General features: G+C 46.5%; 2 protein-coding genes across 3 annotated transcripts in view; both read right to left on the bottom strand.

The window, feature by feature from the left end:
* Positions 1 to 826: 826 nt before the first annotated feature.
* Positions 827 to 5134, bottom strand: LOC115178552 (NADH dehydrogenase [ubiquinone] 1 beta subcomplex subunit 7-like). Its single transcript, XM_029739807.1, has 3 exons — positions 4875 to 5134; positions 3358 to 3526; positions 827 to 1006 (listed from the first exon to the last, which is right to left on the bottom strand). Exons 1-3 carry the CDS (start codon positions 4984 to 4986, stop codon positions 922 to 924), a joined length of 366 nt encoding a protein of 121 aa, XP_029595667.1. The 5' UTR covers positions 4987 to 5134; the 3' UTR covers positions 827 to 921.
* A 4150-nt stretch (positions 5135 to 9284) lies between these two features.
* zgc:136908 overlaps positions 9285 to 21732 on the bottom strand; it is a 43384-nt gene continuing 30936 nt past the window's right edge. For both annotated transcript variants that reach the window (XM_029738875.1, XM_029738876.1), the window contains 7 exons: positions 20824 to 20902; positions 20516 to 20649; positions 19825 to 20003; positions 11469 to 11598; positions 10995 to 11153; positions 10413 to 10564; positions 9285 to 10237 (listed from right to left, as the gene is read on the bottom strand). In XM_029738875.1, the coding sequence (XP_029594735.1) occupies positions 10144 to 10237; positions 10413 to 10564; positions 10995 to 11153; positions 11469 to 11598; positions 19825 to 20003; positions 20516 to 20649; positions 20824 to 20902 (927 nt within the window). In that variant the 3' untranslated portion in view covers positions 9285 to 10143. The remainder of the gene's footprint in view (positions 10238 to 10412; positions 10565 to 10994; positions 11154 to 11468; positions 11599 to 19824; positions 20004 to 20515; positions 20650 to 20823; positions 20903 to 21732) is intronic.

The raw sequence follows: 21732 nt of genomic DNA, 5'->3' as shown, positions 1-21732 counted from the left end.
CTGGACTAGTTTTTCACCCCGTTGAACGTAGCGCAGGCAGGGCTAGTGATAAAGAAACAAACTAACCTTGATTCAGACCCAGCATTAACTGGCGATAGCAGATGTCTGGACGGCGTCAGAGGTGGAACTGCGTTGAGAGAGGTCAAATCCCCAAGCAGCGCCGCGCGATAAGGTCGGTTAACACTATCACGGACACTGCCATCGGATGCGACAAAATCCCATTCAGCCGTGTTAAAGTTCAAACACTTGAATTAGACTGGTAGGCAGAAATCCCCTCATTCAAATGAAAACATGCCTTAGCCTAACATCAATGGTTTGACAGTCATTATTCTTGACCCTGATAGAAGTTCAAAACAGAGTAGGCTCTAACACAGCACAGATAAGGGGTTTGTCAATAGCAGCTTCTGATTTGTCAGCTCCTGCTGCAGTTACACCTCCATCAGCTATGTGGATCCGGCCAACGCTGGTTGGCACGCGATCTGATTGAATCCAGGCCTAAATGTTTGGCCGGGATTCAGTTAGACCGCGGGGTTGTCGACAATGCCGCTTTTAAAGGCAATTTTCCGATTGAGCCGACATATGCAGCGTTCACCGTGAATGAGATCTCTACTACAAACACGGGAACGTCGCCTTTAAAAGCTGCATTGTCAACAACCCACTGTCAGATAGCTGGCTCAGACCCTGCTATGATGCACACCCCTCCTACTACCTGGGGTGTATTCAACAAAAATAAGCGTTTCTATTGGACAAATTGGGGTAGGTCCCTCCACGTTTGGTTCCTAGGCTCGTAACGTAGCAGGAAACAAACAAAGAGACAGATGGCTCAGTGGTAGAGTAGTGGAGCTCAAAAGGTCTTTATTGTGGAGAGTAGCAGGTATGTACACGGAGGGGTTGGGGGGTTAGAGGCCATGATGATGAAGCTCAAGCTGCCTGGGCTTCCTCCACCCTCTTCTTCCTCATCTGCAGCCGTCGCTCCCGCTCATACTCCTTCATACGCATCACGTAGCTACACACACACACACACACACACACACACACACACACAGAAGAGTGGATTTGATGGTAAAGGACCTCAGATGGCAGTGCAACTACAAGTCTGACAACTCTATACACGTGTGACCATCTCAGACACATACAACAACTCTTTGATAATAATACATGCCATTTTGCACTTTAATCGAAGGCCACATGACCACTGTCAAATCAACTTCCTGTTCCGTCTAAGCTGTGCGCGGCCACTCACCTCCTCCAGGACAGCAGAGCAGAAGAAATGCCAGCCAGACTCAGATGGGACTTCACCCCCATTAGTTTGGACTATATTGATCAACGTTTCTCTCTCTGTTTGAATCAACTTATCAGCCCCTTTTCAAACGCAACCAAACAAATCTTAACTTTGCAAGATTGAGTCTGATTTTGTTGTAGGCAGAGAGTCTCATGGAATGTAGGTCTACATTGAACCCCACCTATAGGTTACTGTAGGCCTGTATTGAACCCCACCTATAGGTTACTGTAGGCCTGTATTGAACCCCACCTATAGGTTACTGTAGGTCTGCATTGAACCCCACCTATAGGTTACTGTAGGCCTGCATTGAACCCCACCTATAGGTTACTGTAGGCCTGTATTGAACCCCACCTATAGGTTACTGTAGGCCTGCACTGAACCCCACTTATAGGTTACTGTAGGTCTACATTGAACCCCACCTATAGGTTACTGTAGGCCTGCATTGAACCCCACCTATAGGTTACTGTAGGCCTGCATTGAACCCCACCTATAGGTTACTGTAGGCCTGCATTGAACCCCACCTATAGGTTACTGTAGGCCTGTATTGAACCCCACCTATAGGTTACTGTAGGCCTGCACTGAACCCCACTTATAGGTTACTGTAGGTCTACATTGAACCCCACCTATAGGTTACTGTAGGCCTGCATTGAACCCCACCTATAGGTTACTGTAGGCCTGCATTGAACCCCACCTATAGGTTACTGTAGGCCTGCATTGAACCCCACCTATAGGTTACTGTAGGTCTGCATTGAACCCCACCTATAGGTTACTGTAGGTCTGTATTGAACCCCACCTATAGGTTACTGTAGGCCTGTATTGAACCCCACCTATAGGTTATATCATAGAAATCAAAAGCAATTTCCATGTGAAAATGTTCTGGGATTTTCTCTATTGGTAGGCCACTCTGATAGGACTACATTATGCCAAATAACCTATTGGCTGTCTAAAACTGATGGTACAGCCTATTGTCTACTGTCTAAAACTGATGGTACAGCCTATTGGCTACTGTCTAAAACTGATGGGACAGCCTATTGGCTACTGTCTAAAACTGATGGGACAGCCTATTGGCTACTGTCTAAAACTGATGGGACAGCCTATTGGCTACTGTCTAAAACTGATGGGACAGCCTATTGGCTACTGTCTAAAACTGATGGTACAGCCTATTGGCTACTGTCTAAAACTGATGGGACAGCCTATTGGCTACTGTCTAAAACTGATGGGACAGCCTATTGGCTACTGTCTAAAACTGATGGGACAGCCTATTGGCTACTGTCTAAAACTGATGGTACAGACTATTGTCTACTGTCTAAAACTGATGGGACAGCCTATTGGCTACTGTCTAAAACTGATGGGACAGCCTATTGGCTACTGTCTAAAACTGATGGGACAGCCTATTGTCTACTGTCTAAAACTGATGGGACAGCCTATTGGCTACTGTCTAAAACTGATGGGACAGCCTATAGTCTACTGTCTAAAACTGATGGGACAGCCTATTGGCTACTGTCACAAACTGATGGGACAGCCTATTGGCTACTGTCTAAAACTGTAAACGCACGCCGGAAGTTGCACAAAAAGTTAAAGTTTCTGCTCACAAGACCTGACTTTTGCTCGGTGCTCCAAAAAATGACAGGGAACATGACCCCAGTGGGATTTAAACAGGGAACATTGGACATGACCCCAGTGGGATTTAAACAGGGAACATTGGACATGACCCCTTGGACATGACCCCAGTGGGATTTAAACAGGGAACATTGGACATGACCCCTTGGACATGACCCCAGTGGAATTTAAACAGGGAACATTGGACATGACCCCAGTGGGATTTAAACAGGGAACATTGGACATGAACCCAGTGGGATTTAAACAGGGAACATTGGACATGACCCCAGTGGGATTTAAACAGGGAACATTGGACATGACCCCAGTGGGATTTAAACAGGGAACATTGGACATGACCCCAGTGGGATTTAAACTCAAAACCCTGGCTGGAATGCAACCATAAAGTGTGTCCAGGAAAGCCAGAAAGAAACTCCATGTGCTGCTAAACCTCGACCTAGAACCAGGCAGATACTTACTCCTGGTGCTCGCAGTAGTCCCAGTCGTGTCTCTCGTGTTTACAGGCCAGGAAGTTGGGCCAGTTGTCCCTCTTACACTTCATGAGCTTGATGAGGTGGTGGGCGCAGTAGTCCCTCTGGAGTACAGGGACCTGGGCCAGGTTCATCTGGGCCTGGGTGGCCACCATCTCTACCAGGGGGACAAGACAACATGTTACACCAGGGGTTAATGGGGGAGGCCACCATCTCTACTAGGGGAACAAGATAACATGTTACACCAGGGGTTAATGGGGGGAGGCCACCATCTCTACTAGGGGAACAAGATAACATGTTACACCAGGGGTTAATGGGGGTGGCCACCATCTCTACTAGGGGAACAAGATAACATGTTACACCAGGGGTTAATGGGGGGAGGCCACCATCTCTACTAGGGGAACAAGATAACATGTTACACCAGGGGTTAATGGGGGTGGCCACCATCTCTACTAGGGGAACAAGAAACATGTTACACCAGGGGTTAATGGGGGGAGGCCACCATCTCTACTAGGGGAACAAGATAACATGTTACACCAGGGGTTAATGGGGGGAGGCCACCATCTCTACCAGGGGAACAAGATAACATGTTACACCAGGGGTTAATAGGGGGAGGCCACCATCTCTACCAGGGAGACAAGATAACATGTTACACCAGGGGTTAATGGGTGAGGCCATCATCTCTACCAGGGGAACAAGATAACATGTTACACCAGGGGTTAATGGGGGGAGGCCACCATCTCTACCAGGGGAACAAGATAGCATGTTAAACCAGGGGTTAATGGGTGAGGCCATCATCTCTACTAGGGGAACAAGATAACATGTTACGCCAGGGGTTAATGGGTGAGGCCACCATCTCTACCAGGGGAACAAGATAACATGTTACACCAGGGGTTAATGGGGGGAGGCCAGCATCTCTACCAGGGAGACAAGACAACATGTTACACCAGGGGTTAATGGGTGAGGCCATCATCTCTACTAGGGGACACATACACAAAATGAAAACTGTCAACAAAGAAAGGACTTGGCTATGTCCTGAGATGTGTATAAGTGAAGCCTTGCATGTTCCGTAATGCATTATATATACATATATATGCGAGGAACGCGTGTACCGTTGGCAAGCAACTACTCTTTCACAGAGTAAGGAAAGGAGACGAGGAGAGGAAGACATTGAATTATTGAGATGCACCTGGGATTTATGACTATGAATTTGACAGGACGGGAATATCTGTTCAAAACCATATTGCTGTCTGAACTGACAGTTTTATTAATTAAAATATAAACACTTTACACGAATGGAAAGGGGGCGAAATACTCAAGTTATATTTAATAGGGAACATATCATGCTAGCTACATTTGGGTAACGTTAGCTAGCCACTACTAGTTGCAGTTAGCTTGTTAGCGGACTTTACTTTCCATGGACATGACAAGAAACATGTCAAGAGCCCACCAGCAGACACGTTGCAAGCATACGTTCAGACCAAAACAGACTCAATAATACAAACCTCTCTCTTTCCTCTCATCGAAGCCGAATTCGGGGTCAAAGCCAAACGGTTTCGCAGGGTCAGGCTCGGTCTCCCTCTCGGTGACATACCGCCGCGCGAGGTGAGCTCCCATGGTGCTAACGGTATTTTTTTCACAATGAAAATAAAATAATCGGTGTTTCCTACGACTCTGGGAGAGAACTAACTCAAGATTGACAGAATAAATCTGCCATTCGGTCACCTCCACAAGACCCAACGAGCTACTTCCTTTCTGCAACGGAAATAAACAAGTCGAGCCGTACTAGAGTGAAACACCTCCCCGGACATAGCACCATGCGTGACATTGGTTCCGCAACGCATACGTTCCACCAAGCGCTGTCTCAGTATGTGTAGCCCATGTATCTGATGCTGTTTGGACCAAACGAGTATGACATGTTGCCACCGTAGCAGTTGATTGTTTGATGCCAGCAAGCATTTCGCCTCCCTTGATAAAAAAAAAAAATATAAAATAATTGCTCAATCAGTATTGAGCTGAGTTCAAATGTGTGTTGTCCTAGCCATTGGCGAACACATAGCCTACATTGTAATATGGTAAATGTATATTGAGGAACCAAAGAAATAAGGTGTTTGCTGTACTCCTAACTACCGGTACCCAAAACTACACAACTAATCACAACAGCAATACCATTGCCTTTAACAAATCTTAGTTCAGTCACCAGTTTAAGTTGAGAGTGGGGGTATCCATGGCATTTTCCAATTATGTTCCTATTTTACAAGTCAAAAAAATTGAGAACCTTTCATAATGTTGCCAAACAAAGACTCAACAAACTTACCTGAGACTCCCTGTCTCTGCCAGTCTGTCCCTGCATATCTGTCCCCAACTCTGCTGTCTGTGTGCCATCTGTTGCCTGCTCTGCCTAATGACATCATTGTGAAACATTTCCATTAGAATTTCATTTCTTTCTTATGAACATTTTATCAACTAGTCTTTGAGATATTAGGCTACTAGGGTTCTTACTATGCGTAAGAATTGTATTGAAAAATACTCTGATGTCAGTCTTTTATTTTTCTGCCATTTTTCTACCTGGCTGGCTGGCTGGCTACACACACAGTGTGTAGGTTATTTACAGTAGGAGATGGGCTTCTATCATCTTCAATCATTCTATTTGGGCTTCGATCTAAAAGGTAGCTAGCAAATGTGAAACGGATTAAAATGACAAGAGTTGACAGCTGTATGAGTTCACCATTTACACAACATATGCTGCAACCTTTTGTAATTTTAATAGTTTGTTTCATATTGGCTGGCTTCCAACAATAGCTGAATTTGCAAAGCTAGCGAGCACCAATTCAGTTTCAGTGGTGTTTGATATAATCTTTGCTACCCGGGTTAAATAAAGGTGAAATAAAATAAATTAATAAAAGTTCACTTGCGACAATTTAGCTTTTGCAACGAGACAATTAAATATATTTAAGACAATGGTAGAAGAGAGTGTAGTTCTGTTCAGTTTGGATTTCAGTTTATCGCTAACCTTATCACAGGGACTTTGAAGCACTAACTTACATCATCTGCATGCTGATTCCATCTTTGACGACGCCACATAAATGGAATAGGTACTAGCTAGCTTAATAGTTAATATTTGCGCGCTAGCTCTGCATATTCAGCTAGTGTGTGTGCGCGATTGACTGGATTAACCTCACGTCAGTTACGTGCATTGAGTGCCTTTCAGACAGTAGACACGACCCCTCTGTTACCTAACAAGCTAAGGAACTGGCAGTGGATCAATCCATTGTGAGGCAAAGGGTGGGGGGGTTGCAATCTTTTGAAACTTAAAAATGCGCTATTAAGTGTCTATAATCTGCACAATTGCTTTCATTGCATATTATAAATAGTATTTAAATTACATAGTTATGTTTCAGTGATATATTGGGGGGGACAAATCATATTTTTCCCAGGATGGGGGGGTCGTGTCCCCCCCGTCCCCCCCGGGATTTCCGCCCCTGGTCCTAGCACAGCAAACGCCCACCAAAGGAGGCCAATTTGGATTTGGTTTCACACCAATGAAATCACATCCAAAGATAAACCTAATTTATTTTTTATTTTTGCTAAATCTGCCCTTTTCTAAGTCATGGATGGAGATGGGAATTTGGACTAGTGGTTTTGACCTAATTCTCTGTACAGGCCAAAGATTATGACGGCGATTCTTATCTAACCATAAATGCATATATTGTGCCACTGGGCTGAGATGATTGTTGCACATGAGAGGAAGTCAAGCTAGCAAGCATTTTAGCTAGGTAGCCTATGACAACGAAAACTAAAATCATACTGTATGACAGAGCCATAGACAGTTTTTCCAAGATGAAAGAGAGGAGGATGGCATTGGTGTTCAACTAATATATATATTGTTTTACTTGCACGCACACGCATGCACACACCCAGACCGAAATCAGTACCATGGACAGCCACATGATATTTAGCAACATTGATTTGGTATCTTTAAGTTTGTTTTCACTGTATTATAGCCTAGTTGATTTGATGACGTTTCAATGTTTAAGTGTAAATGGTGCTGGAATAGCGGAGGCAGTGCTCCTGTTGTCTTTGTGCTGACTTGAGGTAACTTCATGGTTCTAAATCAGTAGTGGTTTAGTAAATTGTAGAAAAAATGAACTTGCTGGACCATGCTGTATGTCATGTAACTGTTTGTTACATGCAATATTTGCTTTGTGGAATTCCCGTTCAAATATTTTTTATTGCTTTGTAGAATTCCCTTGGACAGATGTTGCTCTCCGGTTATGTGATGAATCAAACAAATGTGTAGTTTCATTTATTTTCCGCCACTGTGTGACTGTTGTCATTTTGTTGTCATGGCCTTATTGTATGTCATGGTGGTGTATGAACGAATTGGTTATAAAGCAAACAACGCGATTATCACAACATATGGATTTTTTACTGGCTTGGCTTCCCCAGTGATTTTACCCACGCACCGCTACTGTGTCTCAGCATATGATACCCTCTGTACTACTCTAACCCTAGAAACCTCAACCTGCCTCTTTCACACCGGACATTTCTGATCCCCAGCCCCATGGGCACCCCTACAATTAACACATTTACATTTACATTTACGTCATTTAGCAGACGCTCTTATCCAGAGCGACTTACAAATTGGTGCATTCACCTTATGATATCCAGTGGAACAACCACTTTACAATAGTACATCTATATCTTTTTTGGGGGGGGGGGTTAGAAGGATTACTTTATCCTATCCCAGGTATTCCTTAAAGAGGTGGGGTTTCAGGTGTCTACGGAAGGTGGTGATTGACTCCGCTGTCCTGGCGTAGTGAGGGAGCTTGTTCCACCATTGGGGTGCCAGAGCAGCGAACAGTTTTGACTGGGCTGAGCAGGAACTGTGCTTCCGCAGAGGTAGGGGGGCCAGCAGGCCCCCATACCACTACTTTCCCCAATGCTACACATTCCTTTGTTTCATGCCCTTTTTCACATTTTGCACACCTAGGAACCTCCCTCCTACACACTGCTGCCACATGCCCAGAAGCTTGACACCTGTAACAACGTAATGTATTAGGCACAAAAGCTCGTACAGGATAACTTGTATATGCTGACATCACTTCGTCGGGCAATGACTCAACATCAAAACTCAAAAGGACAGACCATGACTCTTCTGTTACACCACTCACGCCACCCTTTCTCCATCGCACCAAACGACGAGCATCACACGCACCGGGAATCTTCCCCTTTAGTTTGTCCACTTTCATATTTACCGCTACCCCAGTAATCACTCCTTTCAATGGTGTCCTTTTCTTTAGAGCAAAACAATTCACATCTCATGTCCCCATTCATGTGACGCGGAGCGCCTTCTCCCTCTGACCAGCAGAAACACATTCAATTATCACAAGACCACTTCTGGTTACCCTCACCAATTCCACAGCACCCAACTCTGTTTTCACCCACCCTGAAATCACATATGGATCAGCCAAAAGGCAGGGGTACACTTTCTACAAACATTTCACTCCTACCATCACAGACTCATCTTTATTCTGACCATCGGTGCAAGCCTCAGGCTCCGAGAACTTCACCACACCGGCCACCTCCTATAATTCGCACTAATTCACTTCCATTTCTCTTCCTGTCTTCGATCCGGCTTACTGCTCACGCTGCTTATACTTTCTACCATTCTTCGACAAACCATCTCCCTTCTTCAACCAATTCAAGCTCACCCTCTTCCTCCCTCACCCTCTTCCCTCCCTCACCCTCTTCCACCTCCTCTGCCTCTCTTTTTCCCCCCATTCCTTTCCTCTTCCGTATTGGTCTCCTTATGATAATTATTGACTCGATCTTGCCCTCTCAAGGGACCCCCCCAGTTACCTAGTCTACTGTTTACAGTAGCTTCTTCTATTAACAATGAAAATGGATGGATATTATTATGTGACAGTTGTTTTAATAGCAAAACACTCAATTGATTACATTTCAAATTTTAATCGACATTCCTTCCATGATGGCCAGCTCAAACACGGCAACAACAATCATCATTCACAGTTATATTCATTGTACTTTGACCATCCAGCTTTTACAAATGATTCTTCCAAGAAAAAACAAACAGACTCTCGATTCCTCAAATGCAGCAGTTGTTATGACGCACCAGTTATTATGACGCACCAGTTGTTATGACGCAGCAGTTATTATGACGCACCAGTTGTTATGACGCACCAGTTGTTATGACGCACCAGTTGTTATGACGCACCAGTTATTATGACGCACCAGTTGTTATGATGCACCAGTTGTTATGACGCACCAGTTGTTATGACGCACCAGTTGTTATGACGCACCAGTTATTATGACGCACCAGTTGTTATGACGCACCAGTTGTTATGACGCACCAGTTGTTATGACGCACCAGTTGTTATGACGCACCAGTTGTTATGACGCACCAGTTGTTATGACGCACCAGTTGTTATGACGCACCAGTTGTTATGACGCACCAGTTGTTATGACGCACCAGTTGTTATGACGCACCAGTTGTTATGACGCACCAGTTATTATGACGCACCAGTTATTATGATGCAGCAGTTATTATGATGCAGCAGTTATTATGATGCAGCAGTTATTATGAGAAACGTTTAAGACTACACTAAGCTGAGAAGCAGAAACGTTATGTGCTGTTAAAAGTTATTCTGTCCATATTTGATTCCCACAACAATCTAATTGATCCAGAGTTCCACATCATATGCAGGCAGGTATGGTAGAGGTGATAGTCTCCAGGATTACAAGTCTTCCTTCTCACTGGTAGAGGTCGTCCTCTACCTCGTCTCTGAACTGTCCCCCTGACCCCGACCCCGACCCTTGACCTCCGGACTGAGAGCCAGAGGGGAACCTGAGGAGAGAGAGAGGTCAGTGTAAGAGAATAAGTGTGTGTGTGTGCGCGTGTGTGTGTGTGTGTGTGTGTGTGTGTGTGTGTGTGTGTGTGTGTGTGTGTGTGTGTGTGTGTGTGTGTGTGTGTGTGTGTGTGTGTGTGTGTGTGTGTGTGCGCGCGCCAGCCCAGTACATACCTGAAGTTCCCAAAGCCTCTGCTCTGCTGTAGTGTCTGGGCGAACATCTCATACTTCCTGATATCGTTGTCGCTGACGGAGCGCCGGGCGAACCTCATGGCCTCCTCAAAGTGATCCTTCCTGATCTCTGGAACAGGGTCACAGTCCTCATCCTGGAGAGAGAGAGAGGAGGAGAGGGGAGAGTGGGGGGAGGGGCAGAAAGAGAGAGAGGGGAAAGGGGAGACAGAGAGAGAGAGAGAGAGAGAGAGGGCAGGAGAGAGAGGTTGGATGGGTGTGAAGTTACATAATATTGGTGTATTGGTTCGGTGTGTGTGTGCTTTGTGTATACAAGGTTTAATGTGTGAGGTAGACAGTGTGTGAAATACAGTGTGTGACGTACTGTATGTGAGATGCAGTGTTGGTTGTGTAACAGCTGGGAGCGTTGTCTGTCTGTCTGTCTGTCTGTCTGTCTGTCTGTCTGTCTGTCTGTCTGTCTGTCTGTCTGTCTGTCTGTCTGTCTGTCTGTCTGTTAGATATATGGTATTGCAGTGTTGGTGGTGTAACAGCTGTTTGTCCGTCCGTCCGTCCGTCCATCCGTCTCACCATGGCGGTGCCTGGGTGGGTCTGCCTCTGGCGCTCTGCTTTGATCTCAGCCTCTATGGCCTCTCTGATGGCCAGCTTACAGGCCCTCTGGCAGATCTCTGTCAGGTCTGCCCCACTGAAACCCTGGGTGATACCAGACAGGTAGGGCAGGTCTACATCCTGGTGTGTGTGTGTGTCGTTGTGAGAGGAGAAGGGGGAGAGAGACAAAAATAGTTCATTATTATTATCATCATCATCGTGTGCTTGTGTGTGTGTGTGTGTCTATGTGTGTCTATGTGTGTGTGTGTGTGTGTGTGTCGTATGTGTGTGTCTATGTGTGTTTGTCTATGTGTGTTTGTCTATGTGTGTGTGACTATGTGTGTGTGTGTGTCTATGTGTGTGTGTCTACGCGTGTGTGTGTCTATGTGTCTATGTGTGTGTGTGTCTATGTATGCGTGTCCATGTGTGTGTGTGTGTGTGTGTGTGTGTACTGACTCTGGCGATGGGGGACTTGCGTAGGTTGGCGTTGAGGATGGCGGTACGGGAGGCTGTGTCTGGTAGAGGGATGTAGATAAGCTGATCCAGCCTCCCTGGACGGAGGATAGCAGAGTCTATTATATCAGGTCTGGAGGGGGAGGATAACAGAGTCTATTATATCAGGTCTGGAGGGGGAGGATAACAGAGTCTATTATATCAGGTCTGGAGGGGGAGGATAACAGAGTCTATTATATCAGGTCTGGAGGGGGAGGATAGCAGAGTCTATTATATCAGGTCTGGAGGGGGAGGATAGCAGAGTCTATTATATCAGGTCTGGAGGGGGAGGATAGCAGAGTCTATTATATCAGGTCTGGAGGGGGAGGATAACAGAGTCTATTATATCAGGTCTGGAGGGGGAGGATAACAGAGTCTATTATATCAGGTCTGGAGGGGGAGGATAGCAGAGTCTATTATATCAGGTCTGGAGGGGGAGGATAACAGAGTCTATTATATCAGGTCTGGAGGGGGAGGATAACAGAGTCTATTATATCAGGTCTGGAGGGGGAGGATAGCAGAGTCTATTATATCAGGTCTGGAGGGGGAGGATAGCAGAGTCTATTATATCAGGTCTGGAGGGGGAGGATAGCAGAGTCTATTATATCAGGTCTGGAGGGGGAGGATAACAGAGTCTATTATATCAGGTCTGGAGGGGGAGGATAACAGAGTCTATTATATCAGGTCTGGAGGGGGAGGATAACAGAGTCTATTATATCAGGTCTGGAGGGGGAGGATAGCAGAGTCTATTATATCAGGTCTGGAGGGGGAGGATAGCAGAGTCTATTATATCAGGTCTGGAGGGGGAGGATAGCAGAGTCTATTATATCAGGTCTGGAGGGGGAGGATAACAGAGTCTATTATATCAGGTCTGGAGGGGGAGGATAGCAGAGTCTATTATATCAGGTCTGGAGGGGGAGGATAGCAGAGTCTATTATATCAGGTCTGGAGGGGGAGGATAGCAGAGTCTATTATATCAGGTCTGGAGGGGGAGGATAGCAGAGTCTATTATATCAGGTCTGGAGGGGGAGGATAACAGAGTCTATTATATCAGGTCTGGAGGGGGAGGATAACAGAGTCTATTATATCAGGTCTGGAGGGGGAGGAAAACAGAGTCTATTATATCAGGTCTGGAGGGGGAGGATAACAGAGTCTATTATATCAGGTCTGGAGGGGGAGGATAGCAGAGTCTATTATATCAGGTCTGGAGGGGGAGGATAACAGAGTCTATTATATCAGGTCTGGAGGGGGAGGATAACAGAGTCTATTATATCAGGTCTGGAGGGGGAGGATAGCAGAGTCTATTATATCAGGTCTGGAGGGGGAGGATAGCAGAGTCTATTATATCAGGTCTGGAGGGGGAGGATAGCAGAGTCTATTATATCAGGTCTGGAGGGGGAGGATAGCAGAGTCTATTATATCAGGTCTGGAGGGGGAGGATAACAGAGTCTATTATATCAGGTCTGGAGGGGGAGGATAACAGAGTCTATTATATCAGGTCTGGAGGGGGAGGATAACAGAGTCTATTATATCAGGTCTGGAGGGGGAGGATAGCAGAGTCTATTATATCAGGTCTGGAGGGGGAGGATAGCAGAGTCTATTATATCAGGTCTGGAGGGGGAGGATAACAGAGTCTATTATATCAGGTCTGGAGGGGGAGGATAGCAGAGTCTATTATATCAGGTCTGGAGGGGGAGGATAACAGAGTCTATTATATCAGGTCTGGAGGGGGAGGATAACAGAGTCTATTATAAAGACCCCCCCCACATCCCTCTACCTGTTGGTAGCTCCTATTATAAAGCCCCCCCCACATCTCTCTACCTGTTGGTAGCTCCTATAATAAAGACCCCCCCACATCTCTCTACCTGTTGGTAGCTCCTATAATAAAGACCCCCCCCCACATCCCTCTACCTGTTGGTAGCTCCTATAATAAAGACCCCCCCCCCACATCCCTCTGCCTGTTGGTAGCTCCTATAATAAAGACCCCCCCCCACATCCCTCTACCTGTTGGTAGCTCCTATAATAAAGACCCCCCCCACATCCCTCTACCAGTTGGTAGCTCCTATAATAAAGACCCCCCCACATCCCTCTACCTGTTGGTAGCTCCTATAATAAAGACCCCCCCCACATCCCTCTACCTGTTGGTAGCTCCTATAATAAAGACCCCCCACATCCCTCTACCTGTTGGTAGCTCCTATAATAAAGACCCCCCCCCACATCCCTCTACCTGTTGGTAGCTCCTATAATAAAGACCCCCCCACATCCCTCTACCTGTTGGTAGCTCCTATAATAAAGACCCCCCCACATCCCTCTACCTGTTGGTAGCTCCTATAATAAAGACCCCCCCACATCCCTCTACCTGTTGGTAGCTCCTATAATAAAGACCCCCCCCCACATCCCTCTACCTGTTGGTAGCTCCTATAATAAAGACCCCCCCCCCCACATCCCTCTACCTGTTGGTAGCTCCTATAATAAAGACCCCCCCCCCACATCCCTCTACCTGTTGGTAGCTCCTATAATAAAGACCCCCCCACATCCCTCTACCTGTTGGTAGCTCCTATAATAAAGACCCCCCCACATCCCTCTATCTGTTGGTAGCTCCTATAATTTTTTTTTTTTTTTTTTATTTCACCTTTATTTAACCAGGTAGGCAAGTTGAGAACAAGTTCTCATTTACAATTGCGACCTGGCCAAGATAAAGCAAAGCAGTTCGACAACATACAAAAACACAGAGTTACACATGGAGTAAAACAACATACAATCAATGATGCAGTAGAAAAAAATAAGACTATATACAATGTGAGCAAATGATGTGAGATAATGGAGGTAAAGGCAAAAAAAAATTAAAAAAAATGCCATGGTGTTTTTAGCCGCCTCGTGCGTTTCCGTCTGTGGGTTAGTGGGGTTCCGTGTGGAAGGGGGGACCTGTCCAAGTTGGCAAAATAGTTAGTTATAGTGGCCCAAGAAAAGTGTCCGACAGACCTATTCAGATCGCAGCCGAAAAGACAGCTAACGATTAGCTGGCCGCAGATGGGCGATCAGGTTACGTCGCGACGGAGGGGCCAGTTGGACAACTCCCTCGGGCAGATAACGTCGGTGATCCAGTCGTGAAGACCCAATGGGGCTCCGCATCGGCAGTAAAACGGGTCAGGATAGGTGAGTTGTAGCCCAGGAGACACTTCAGCTGGCTACAAACAGATTACCGACTATTTTGAATCCCACCGCACCCTCTCCGCTATGCAATCTGGTTTCAGAGCTGGTCATGGGTGCACCTCAGCCACGCTCAAGGTCCTAAACGACATCGTAACCGCCATCGATAAGAAACATTACTGTGCTGCCGTATTCATTGACCTGGCCAAAGCTTTTGACTCTGTTAATCACCACATCCTCATCGGCAGACTTAGTAGCCTTGGTTTCTCAAACGATTGCGTCGCCTGGTTCACCAACTACTTCTCTGACAGAGTTCAGTGTGTCAAATCGGAGGGCCTACTGTCTGGACCTCTGGCAGTCTCTATGGGGGTACCACAGGGTTCAATTCTTGGGCCAACTCTTTTCTCTGTATACATAAATGATGTCGCTCTTGCTGCTGGTGAATCTCTGATCCACCTCTACGCAGACGACACCATTCTGTATACTTCTGGCCCTTCTTTGGACACTGTGTTAACAACCCTCCAGACGAGCTTCAATGCCATTCAACTCTCCTTCCGTGGTCTCCAACTGCTCCTAAACACAAGTAAAACTAAATGCATGCTCTTCAACCGATCGCTGCCTGCACCTGCCCGCCCATCCAGCATAACTTCTCTGGACGGTTCTAACTTAGAATTTGTGGACAACTACAAATACCTAGGTGTCTGGTTAGACTGTAAACTCTCCTTCCAGACTCACATCAATCATCTCCAATCCAAAGTGAAATCTAGAATTGGCTTCCTATTTCGCAACAAAGCATCCTTCACTCATGCTGCCAAACATACCCTCGTAAAACTGACCATCCTACCAATCCTCGACTTCGGCGATGTCATTTACAAAATAGCCTCCAATACCCTACTCAACAAGCTGGATGCAGTCTATCACAGTGCCATCCGTTTTGTCACCAAAGCCCCATATACAACCCACCACTGCGACCTGTATGCTCTCGTTGGCTGGCCTTCACTTCATCATCGTCGCCAAACACATTGGCTCCAGGTCATCTACAAGACCCTGCTAGGTAAAGTCCCCCCTTATCTCCGCTCACTGGTCACCATAGCAGCACCCACCTGTAGCACGCGCTCCAGCAGGTATATCTCTCTGGTCACCCCTAAAGCCAACTCCTCCTTTGGTCGTCTCTCCTTCCAGTTCTCAGCTGCCAATGATTGGAACGAACTACAAAAATCTCTAAAACTGGAAACACTTATCTCCCTCACTAGCTTTAAGCACCAGCTGTCAGAGCAGCTCACAGATCTCTGCACCTGTACATAGCCCATCTTTAATTGAGCCCAAACTACTACCTTTTCCCCTACTGTATTTATTTATTTAATTTATTTTGCTCCTTTGCACCATATTATTTATATTTTAACTTTTAACTTTCTTCAAACTACAAATCTACCATTCCAGTGTTTTTTCTTGCCATACTTTATTTACTTTGCCACCATGGCATTTTTTTGCCTTTACCTCCATTATCTCACATCATTTGCTCACATTGTATATAGTCTTATTTTTTCTACTGCATCATTGATTGTATGTTGTTTTACTCCATGTGTAACTCTGTGTTTTTGTATGTTGTCGAACTGCTTTGCTTTATCTTGGCCAGGTCGCAATTGTAAATGAGAACTTGTTCTCAACTTGCCTACCTGGTTAAATAAAGGTGAAATAAATAAAATAAATAAATATAGGTCTGTAGCAATTTGGGTCAAGAGTGTCACCTCCTTTGAAGAGGGGGATGACAGCAGCTGCTTTCCAATCTATGGGAATCTCAGACGACACGAAAGAGAGGTTGAACAGGCTAGTAATAGGGGTTGCAATAATTTCGGCAGATAATTTTAGAAAGAAAGGGTCCAGATTGTCAAGCCCAGCTGATTTGTAGGGGTCCAGATTTTGCAGCTCTTTCAGAACATCAGCTGAATGGATTTGGGAGAAGGAGAAATGGGGGAGGCTTGGGCGAGTAGCTGTGGGGGGTGCAGTGCTGTTGAATGCAGTAGGGGTAGTTAGGTGGAAAGCATGGCCAGCCGTAGAAAAATGCTTATTGAAATTCTCAATTATAGTGGGCTTATCGGTGGTGACAGAGTTTCCTATCCTCAGTGCAGTGGGCAGTTGGGAGGAGGTGTTCTTATTCTCCATGGACTTTACAATGTCCCAGAACTTATTAGAGTTGGAGTTGCACAAAGCAAATTTCTGTTTGAAAAAGCTAGCCTTGGCGTTTCTAACTGCCTGTGTGTATTGGTTTCTAACTTCCCTAAATAGTTGCATATCACGGGGGCAGTTCGATGCTAATGCAGAACGCCACAGGATATTTTTGTGTTGGTTAAGGGCAGTCAGGTCTGGGGAGAACCAAGGGCTATATCTGTTCCTGGTTCTAAATTTCTTGAAAGGGGCATGCTTATTTAAGATGGAGAGGAAGGCATTTTAAAAAAATAACCAGGCATCCTCTACTGACGGGATGAGGTCAATATCCTTCCAGGATACCAGGGCCAGGTCGATTAGAAAGGCTTGCTCGTTGAAATGTTTCAGGGAGCGTTTGACAGTGATGAGTGGAGGTCGTTTGACCGCTGACCCATTACGGGTGCAGGCAATGAGGCAGTGATCGCTGAGATCTTGGTTGAAAACAGCAGAGGTGTAATTAGAGGGCACATTGGTTAGGATGATATCTATGAGGGTGCCAGTGTTTGCGGCTTTGGGGTTGTACCTGGTGGGTTCATTAATAATTTGTGTGAGATTGAGGGCATCAAGCTTGGATTGTAGAATGGCTGGGGTGTTAAGCATGTCCCAGTTTAGGTCGCCTAGTAGCACGAGCTCTGAAGATAGATGGGGGGCAATCAGTTCACATATGGTGTCCAGAGCACAGCTAGGGGCCGAGGGGGGTCTATAGCAGGTGGCAACGGTGAGAGACTTGTTTTTGGAGAGGTGGATTTTTAAAAGTAGAAGTTCAAATTGTTTGGGTACAGACCTGGATAGCAGGACAGAACTCTGCAAGCTATCTCTGCAGTAGATTGCAACACCGCCCCCTTTGGTCGTTCTATCTTGTCTGAAAACGTTGTAGTTAGGGATGAAGATTTCACAGTTTTTGGTGGACTTCCTAAGCCAAGATTCAGACACAGCTAGGACATCCGGGTTGGCAGAGTGTGCTAAAGCAGTGAATAAAACAAACTTAGGGAGGAGGCTTCTAATGTTAACATGCATGAAACCAAGGCTATTACGGTTACAGAAGTCATCAAAAGAGAGCGCCTGGGGAGTAGGTGTGGAGCCAGGCACTGCAGGGCCTGGATTCACCTCTACATCCCCAGCGGAGCAGAGAAGAATAAGTATGAGGGTACGGCTAAAAGCTATAAGAATTGGTCGTCTGTGACGTCCAGAAAAGAGAGAAAAAGGAGCAGGTATCTGGGGGCGATAAAATAGCTTCAAGGTATAATGTACAGACAAAGGTATGGTGGGATGTGAGTACAGAGGAGGTAAACCTAGGCATTTAGTGATTATGAGAGAGATATTGTCTCTAGAAACATCATTGAAACCAGAAGATGTCATAGCATGTGTGGGTGGAGGAACTGAGAGGTTGGATAAGGTATAATGAGCAGGGCTAGAGGCTCTACAGTGAAATAAGCCAATAAACACTAACCAGAACAGCAATGGACAAGGCATATTGACATTAAGGAGAGGCATGCTTAGCCGAGTGATCAGAGGGTCCAGTGAGAATTCAGACAGCTAGCCGGGCCATAGGTAGCAAGCTGGTGGAAGATGGGAGGGAGGTCTGTTTTTAGCCGCCTCGTGCGTTTCCGTCTGTGGGTTAGTGGGGTTCCGTGTGGAAGGGGGGACCTGTCCAAGTTGGCAAAATAGTTAGTTATAGTGGCCCAAGAAAAGTGTCCGACAGACCTATTCAGATCGCAGCCGAAAAGACAGCTAACGATTAGCTGGCCGCAGATGGGCGATCAGGTTACGTCGCGACGGAGGGGCCAGTTGGACAACTCCCTCGGGCAGATAACGTCGGTGATCCAGTCGTGAAGACCCAATGGGGCTCCGCATCGGCAGTGAAACGGGTCAGGATAGGTGAGTTGTAGCCCAGGAGACACTTCAGCTGGCTAGCTCAGGAATAGCCCACGAGTGGCTGACGGAACTCTTCAGCTGGCTAGCTAGCTAGCTCCGTAATAGTGTGTGTTAATTCCGTGACCGACGTTGCCAATAGTCACTCAGGTAGCAGCTAGTTAGCTGCAAGATCCAGGTGTAAATGTCCAGAGCCTGCGGTAGAAATCGAGGAAAGGAGAGAGAATAGGTCCGATATGCTCTGGTCTGAGTCGCGCTATACAAAAACTGGCGATAGCTTTTCGAGCTAATGGATAGCTGAGGACAGCTAACCGTAGCTAGCTGAACTTCAACGTTAGCCAGTGAAAATGGCTAACCTCTGGCTAGCTTCTGTTGTGGAATTCAGATAAGGTAAATAATACTTTCTTTTTTTTTTTTTTTTTTAATTGATGAGGCGGGTTGCAGGAGAGTGCTTTGAGGTTGAGTATTTAGAATAAAAAAAAATGTAAAAAGATAAGTGAAGAAAAAATATGTAAATATATATATATATACACGGGACACGACAGGACGTCTGAACTGCTACGCCATCTTGGATAATAAAGACCCCCCCACATCCCTCTACCTGTTGGTAGCTCCTATAATAAAGACCCCCCCACATCCCTCTACCTGTTGGTAGCTCCTATAATAAAGACCCCCCCACATCCCTCTACCTGTTGGTAGCTCCTATAATAAAGACCCCCCCCCCCACATCCCTCTACCTGTTGGTAGCTCCTATAATAAAGACCCCCCCACATCCCTCTATCTGTTGGTAGCTCCTATAATAAAGACCCCCCCCCCCACATCCCTCTACCTGTTGGTAGCTCCTATAATAAAGACCCCCCCACATCCCTCTACCTGTTGGTAGCTCCTATAATAAAGACCCCCCCACATCCCTCTATCTGTTGGTAGCTCCTATAATAAAGACCCCCCCACATCCTTCTACCTGTTGGTAGCTCCTATAATAAAGACCCCCCCACATCCTTCTACCTGTTGGTAGCTCCTATAATAAAGACCCCCCCACATCCTTCTACCTGTTGGTAGCTCCTATAATAAAGACCCCCCCACATCCTTCTACCTGTTGGTAGCTCCTATAATAAAGACGTTCTTCTTGTTGGACATTCCGTCCATCTCCGTGAGGATCTGGTTGATGACCCTGTCGGCCGCGCCCCCTGCGTCCCCGGCTCCGCCCCCTCTGGACTTGGCGATGGAGTCCAGTTCGTCAAAGAACAGGATGCAGGGGGCCGCCTGTCTGGCCTGGGGTTAGAGGTCAGAGGTCAGGGGTTAGGAGGTTAGGAAAGAACAGGATGCAGGGGGCTGCCTGTCTGGCCTGGGGTTAGAGGTCAGAGGTCAGGGGTTAGGAGATTAGGAAAGAACAAGATGCAGGATGCCACCTGTCTGGCCAGAGGTCAGAGGTCAGAGATCAGGGGTTAGGAAAGAACAGGATGCAGGATGCCACCTGTCTGTCCGGAGGTCAGAGGTCAGAGATCAGGGGTTAGGAAAGAACAGGATGCCACCTGTCTGGACGGAGGTCAGAGGTCAGAGGTCAGGGGTTAGGAAAGAACAGGTTGCCACCTGTCTGGCCGGAGGTCAGAGGTCAGAGGTTAGGAATGTATTTGTCTAGATGATCTACGTCACTACTATGTCAGGCTACATAATCGTCGATGATGTCCCTGATGTTGGTTTCTGACTCTGCAAACCACATAGCTATGTCACTTATGTCAGGCTATGTCACTGCTACGTCAGGCTATGCCACTGCCATGTGGTACCTTGTCGAAGACGTCCCTGACATTAGCCTCTGACTCGCCAAACCACATGGTGAGCAGCTCAGGTCCCTTGATGGAGATGAAGTTGGCCTGGCACTCATTAGCGATCGCCTTGGCTAGCAGGGTCTTTCCACAGCCTGGGAAGAGAGAGAGACAGGGTGTGTGTGTGTGTGTGTGTGTGTGTGTGTGTGTGTGTGTGTGTGTGTGTGTGTGTGTGTGTGTGTGTGTGTGTGTGTGTGTGTGTGTGTGTGTGTGTGTGTGTGTGTGTGTGTGTGTGTGTGTGTGTGTGTGTACTGCATATGTGCTCTGACCTGGAGGTCCATAGAATAGCACGCCTCGTGACGGGGTCATACCGAACTTCAGGAACTTATCTGGGTACTCCACCGGATACTGGGAGAGAGGGGGGAGGAGAGAGAGGGAGGGAGGAGAGAGAGGGGGGGAGAGGAGGGAGGGAGGTGTGGAGGGAGGGAGGGAGGGTGGGTCAAGGAAAGCACTTAGACGAAACTGACCAATAGAGACAACTTCATACTCTTCCACGTCCACAACACCTAGGCCTATCCATCACAACACACACCATGAAGGTTCAGACAGTGAGTGGCTGTTATATGGACTCTGACCACAATACCAGCCATGTCCTGTTGAATCACAACTGCTGTTTTTAGCCATTAGTCTTTACTGCCTTTACTCAGCTGCTATGGCTACAGAGGTGTGTGTGTTACCTGTTGAGATACAGGTGTGTGTGTGTGTTACCTGTTGAGAAACAGGTGTGTGTGTGTGTTACCTGTTAAGATACTGGTGTGTGTGTGTCTTACCTGTTGAGAAACAGGTGTGTGTGTGTGTGTTACGTGATAAGATACAGGTGTGTGTCTTACCTGTTGAGATACAGGTGTGTGTGTGTGTGTTACCTGTAGAGATACAGGTGTGTGTGTGTTACCTGTTGAGATACAGGTGTGTGTGTGTTACCTGTTCAGATGCAGGTGTGTGTGTGTGTGTGTGTGTTACCTGTTGAGATACAGGTAGTGTGTTACCTGTTGAGATGCAGGTGTGTGTGTGTGTTACCTGTAGAGATACAGGTGTGTGTGTTACCTGTAGAGATACAGGTGTGTGTGTGTAACCTGTAGAGATACAGGTGTGTGTGTGTTACCTGTAGAGATACAGGTGTGTGTGTGTTACCTGTAGAGATACAGGTGTGTGTGTGTTACCTGTAGAGATACAGGTGT

The sequence above is a fragment of the Salmo trutta genome, chromosome 38, assembly GCF_901001165.1.
Source record: "Salmo trutta chromosome 38, fSalTru1.1, whole genome shotgun sequence".
NCBI lineage: Eukaryota > Metazoa > Chordata > Actinopteri > Salmoniformes > Salmonidae > Salmo > Salmo trutta.
Note: the sequence above shows the minus strand (reverse complement) of the source record. Positions and strands in the feature narration are given on the sequence as shown.

Excerpts from the sequence above, each read along its gene's own strand:
- LOC115178552 (XM_029739807.1), bottom strand. The coding sequence starts at position 4,986 with ATGGGAGCTCACCTCGCGCGGCGGTATGTCACCGAGAGGGAGACCGAG. Across the intron at positions 3,527-4,874 it reads CGATGAGAGGAAAGAGAGAG|AGATGGTGGCCACCCAGGCC; the intron begins GTTTGTATTATT and ends TCCCCCTGGTAG. Across the intron at positions 1,007-3,357 it reads GACTACTGCGAGCACCAGGA|CTACGTGATGCGTATGAAGG; the intron begins GTAAGTATCTGC and ends GTGTGTGTGTAG.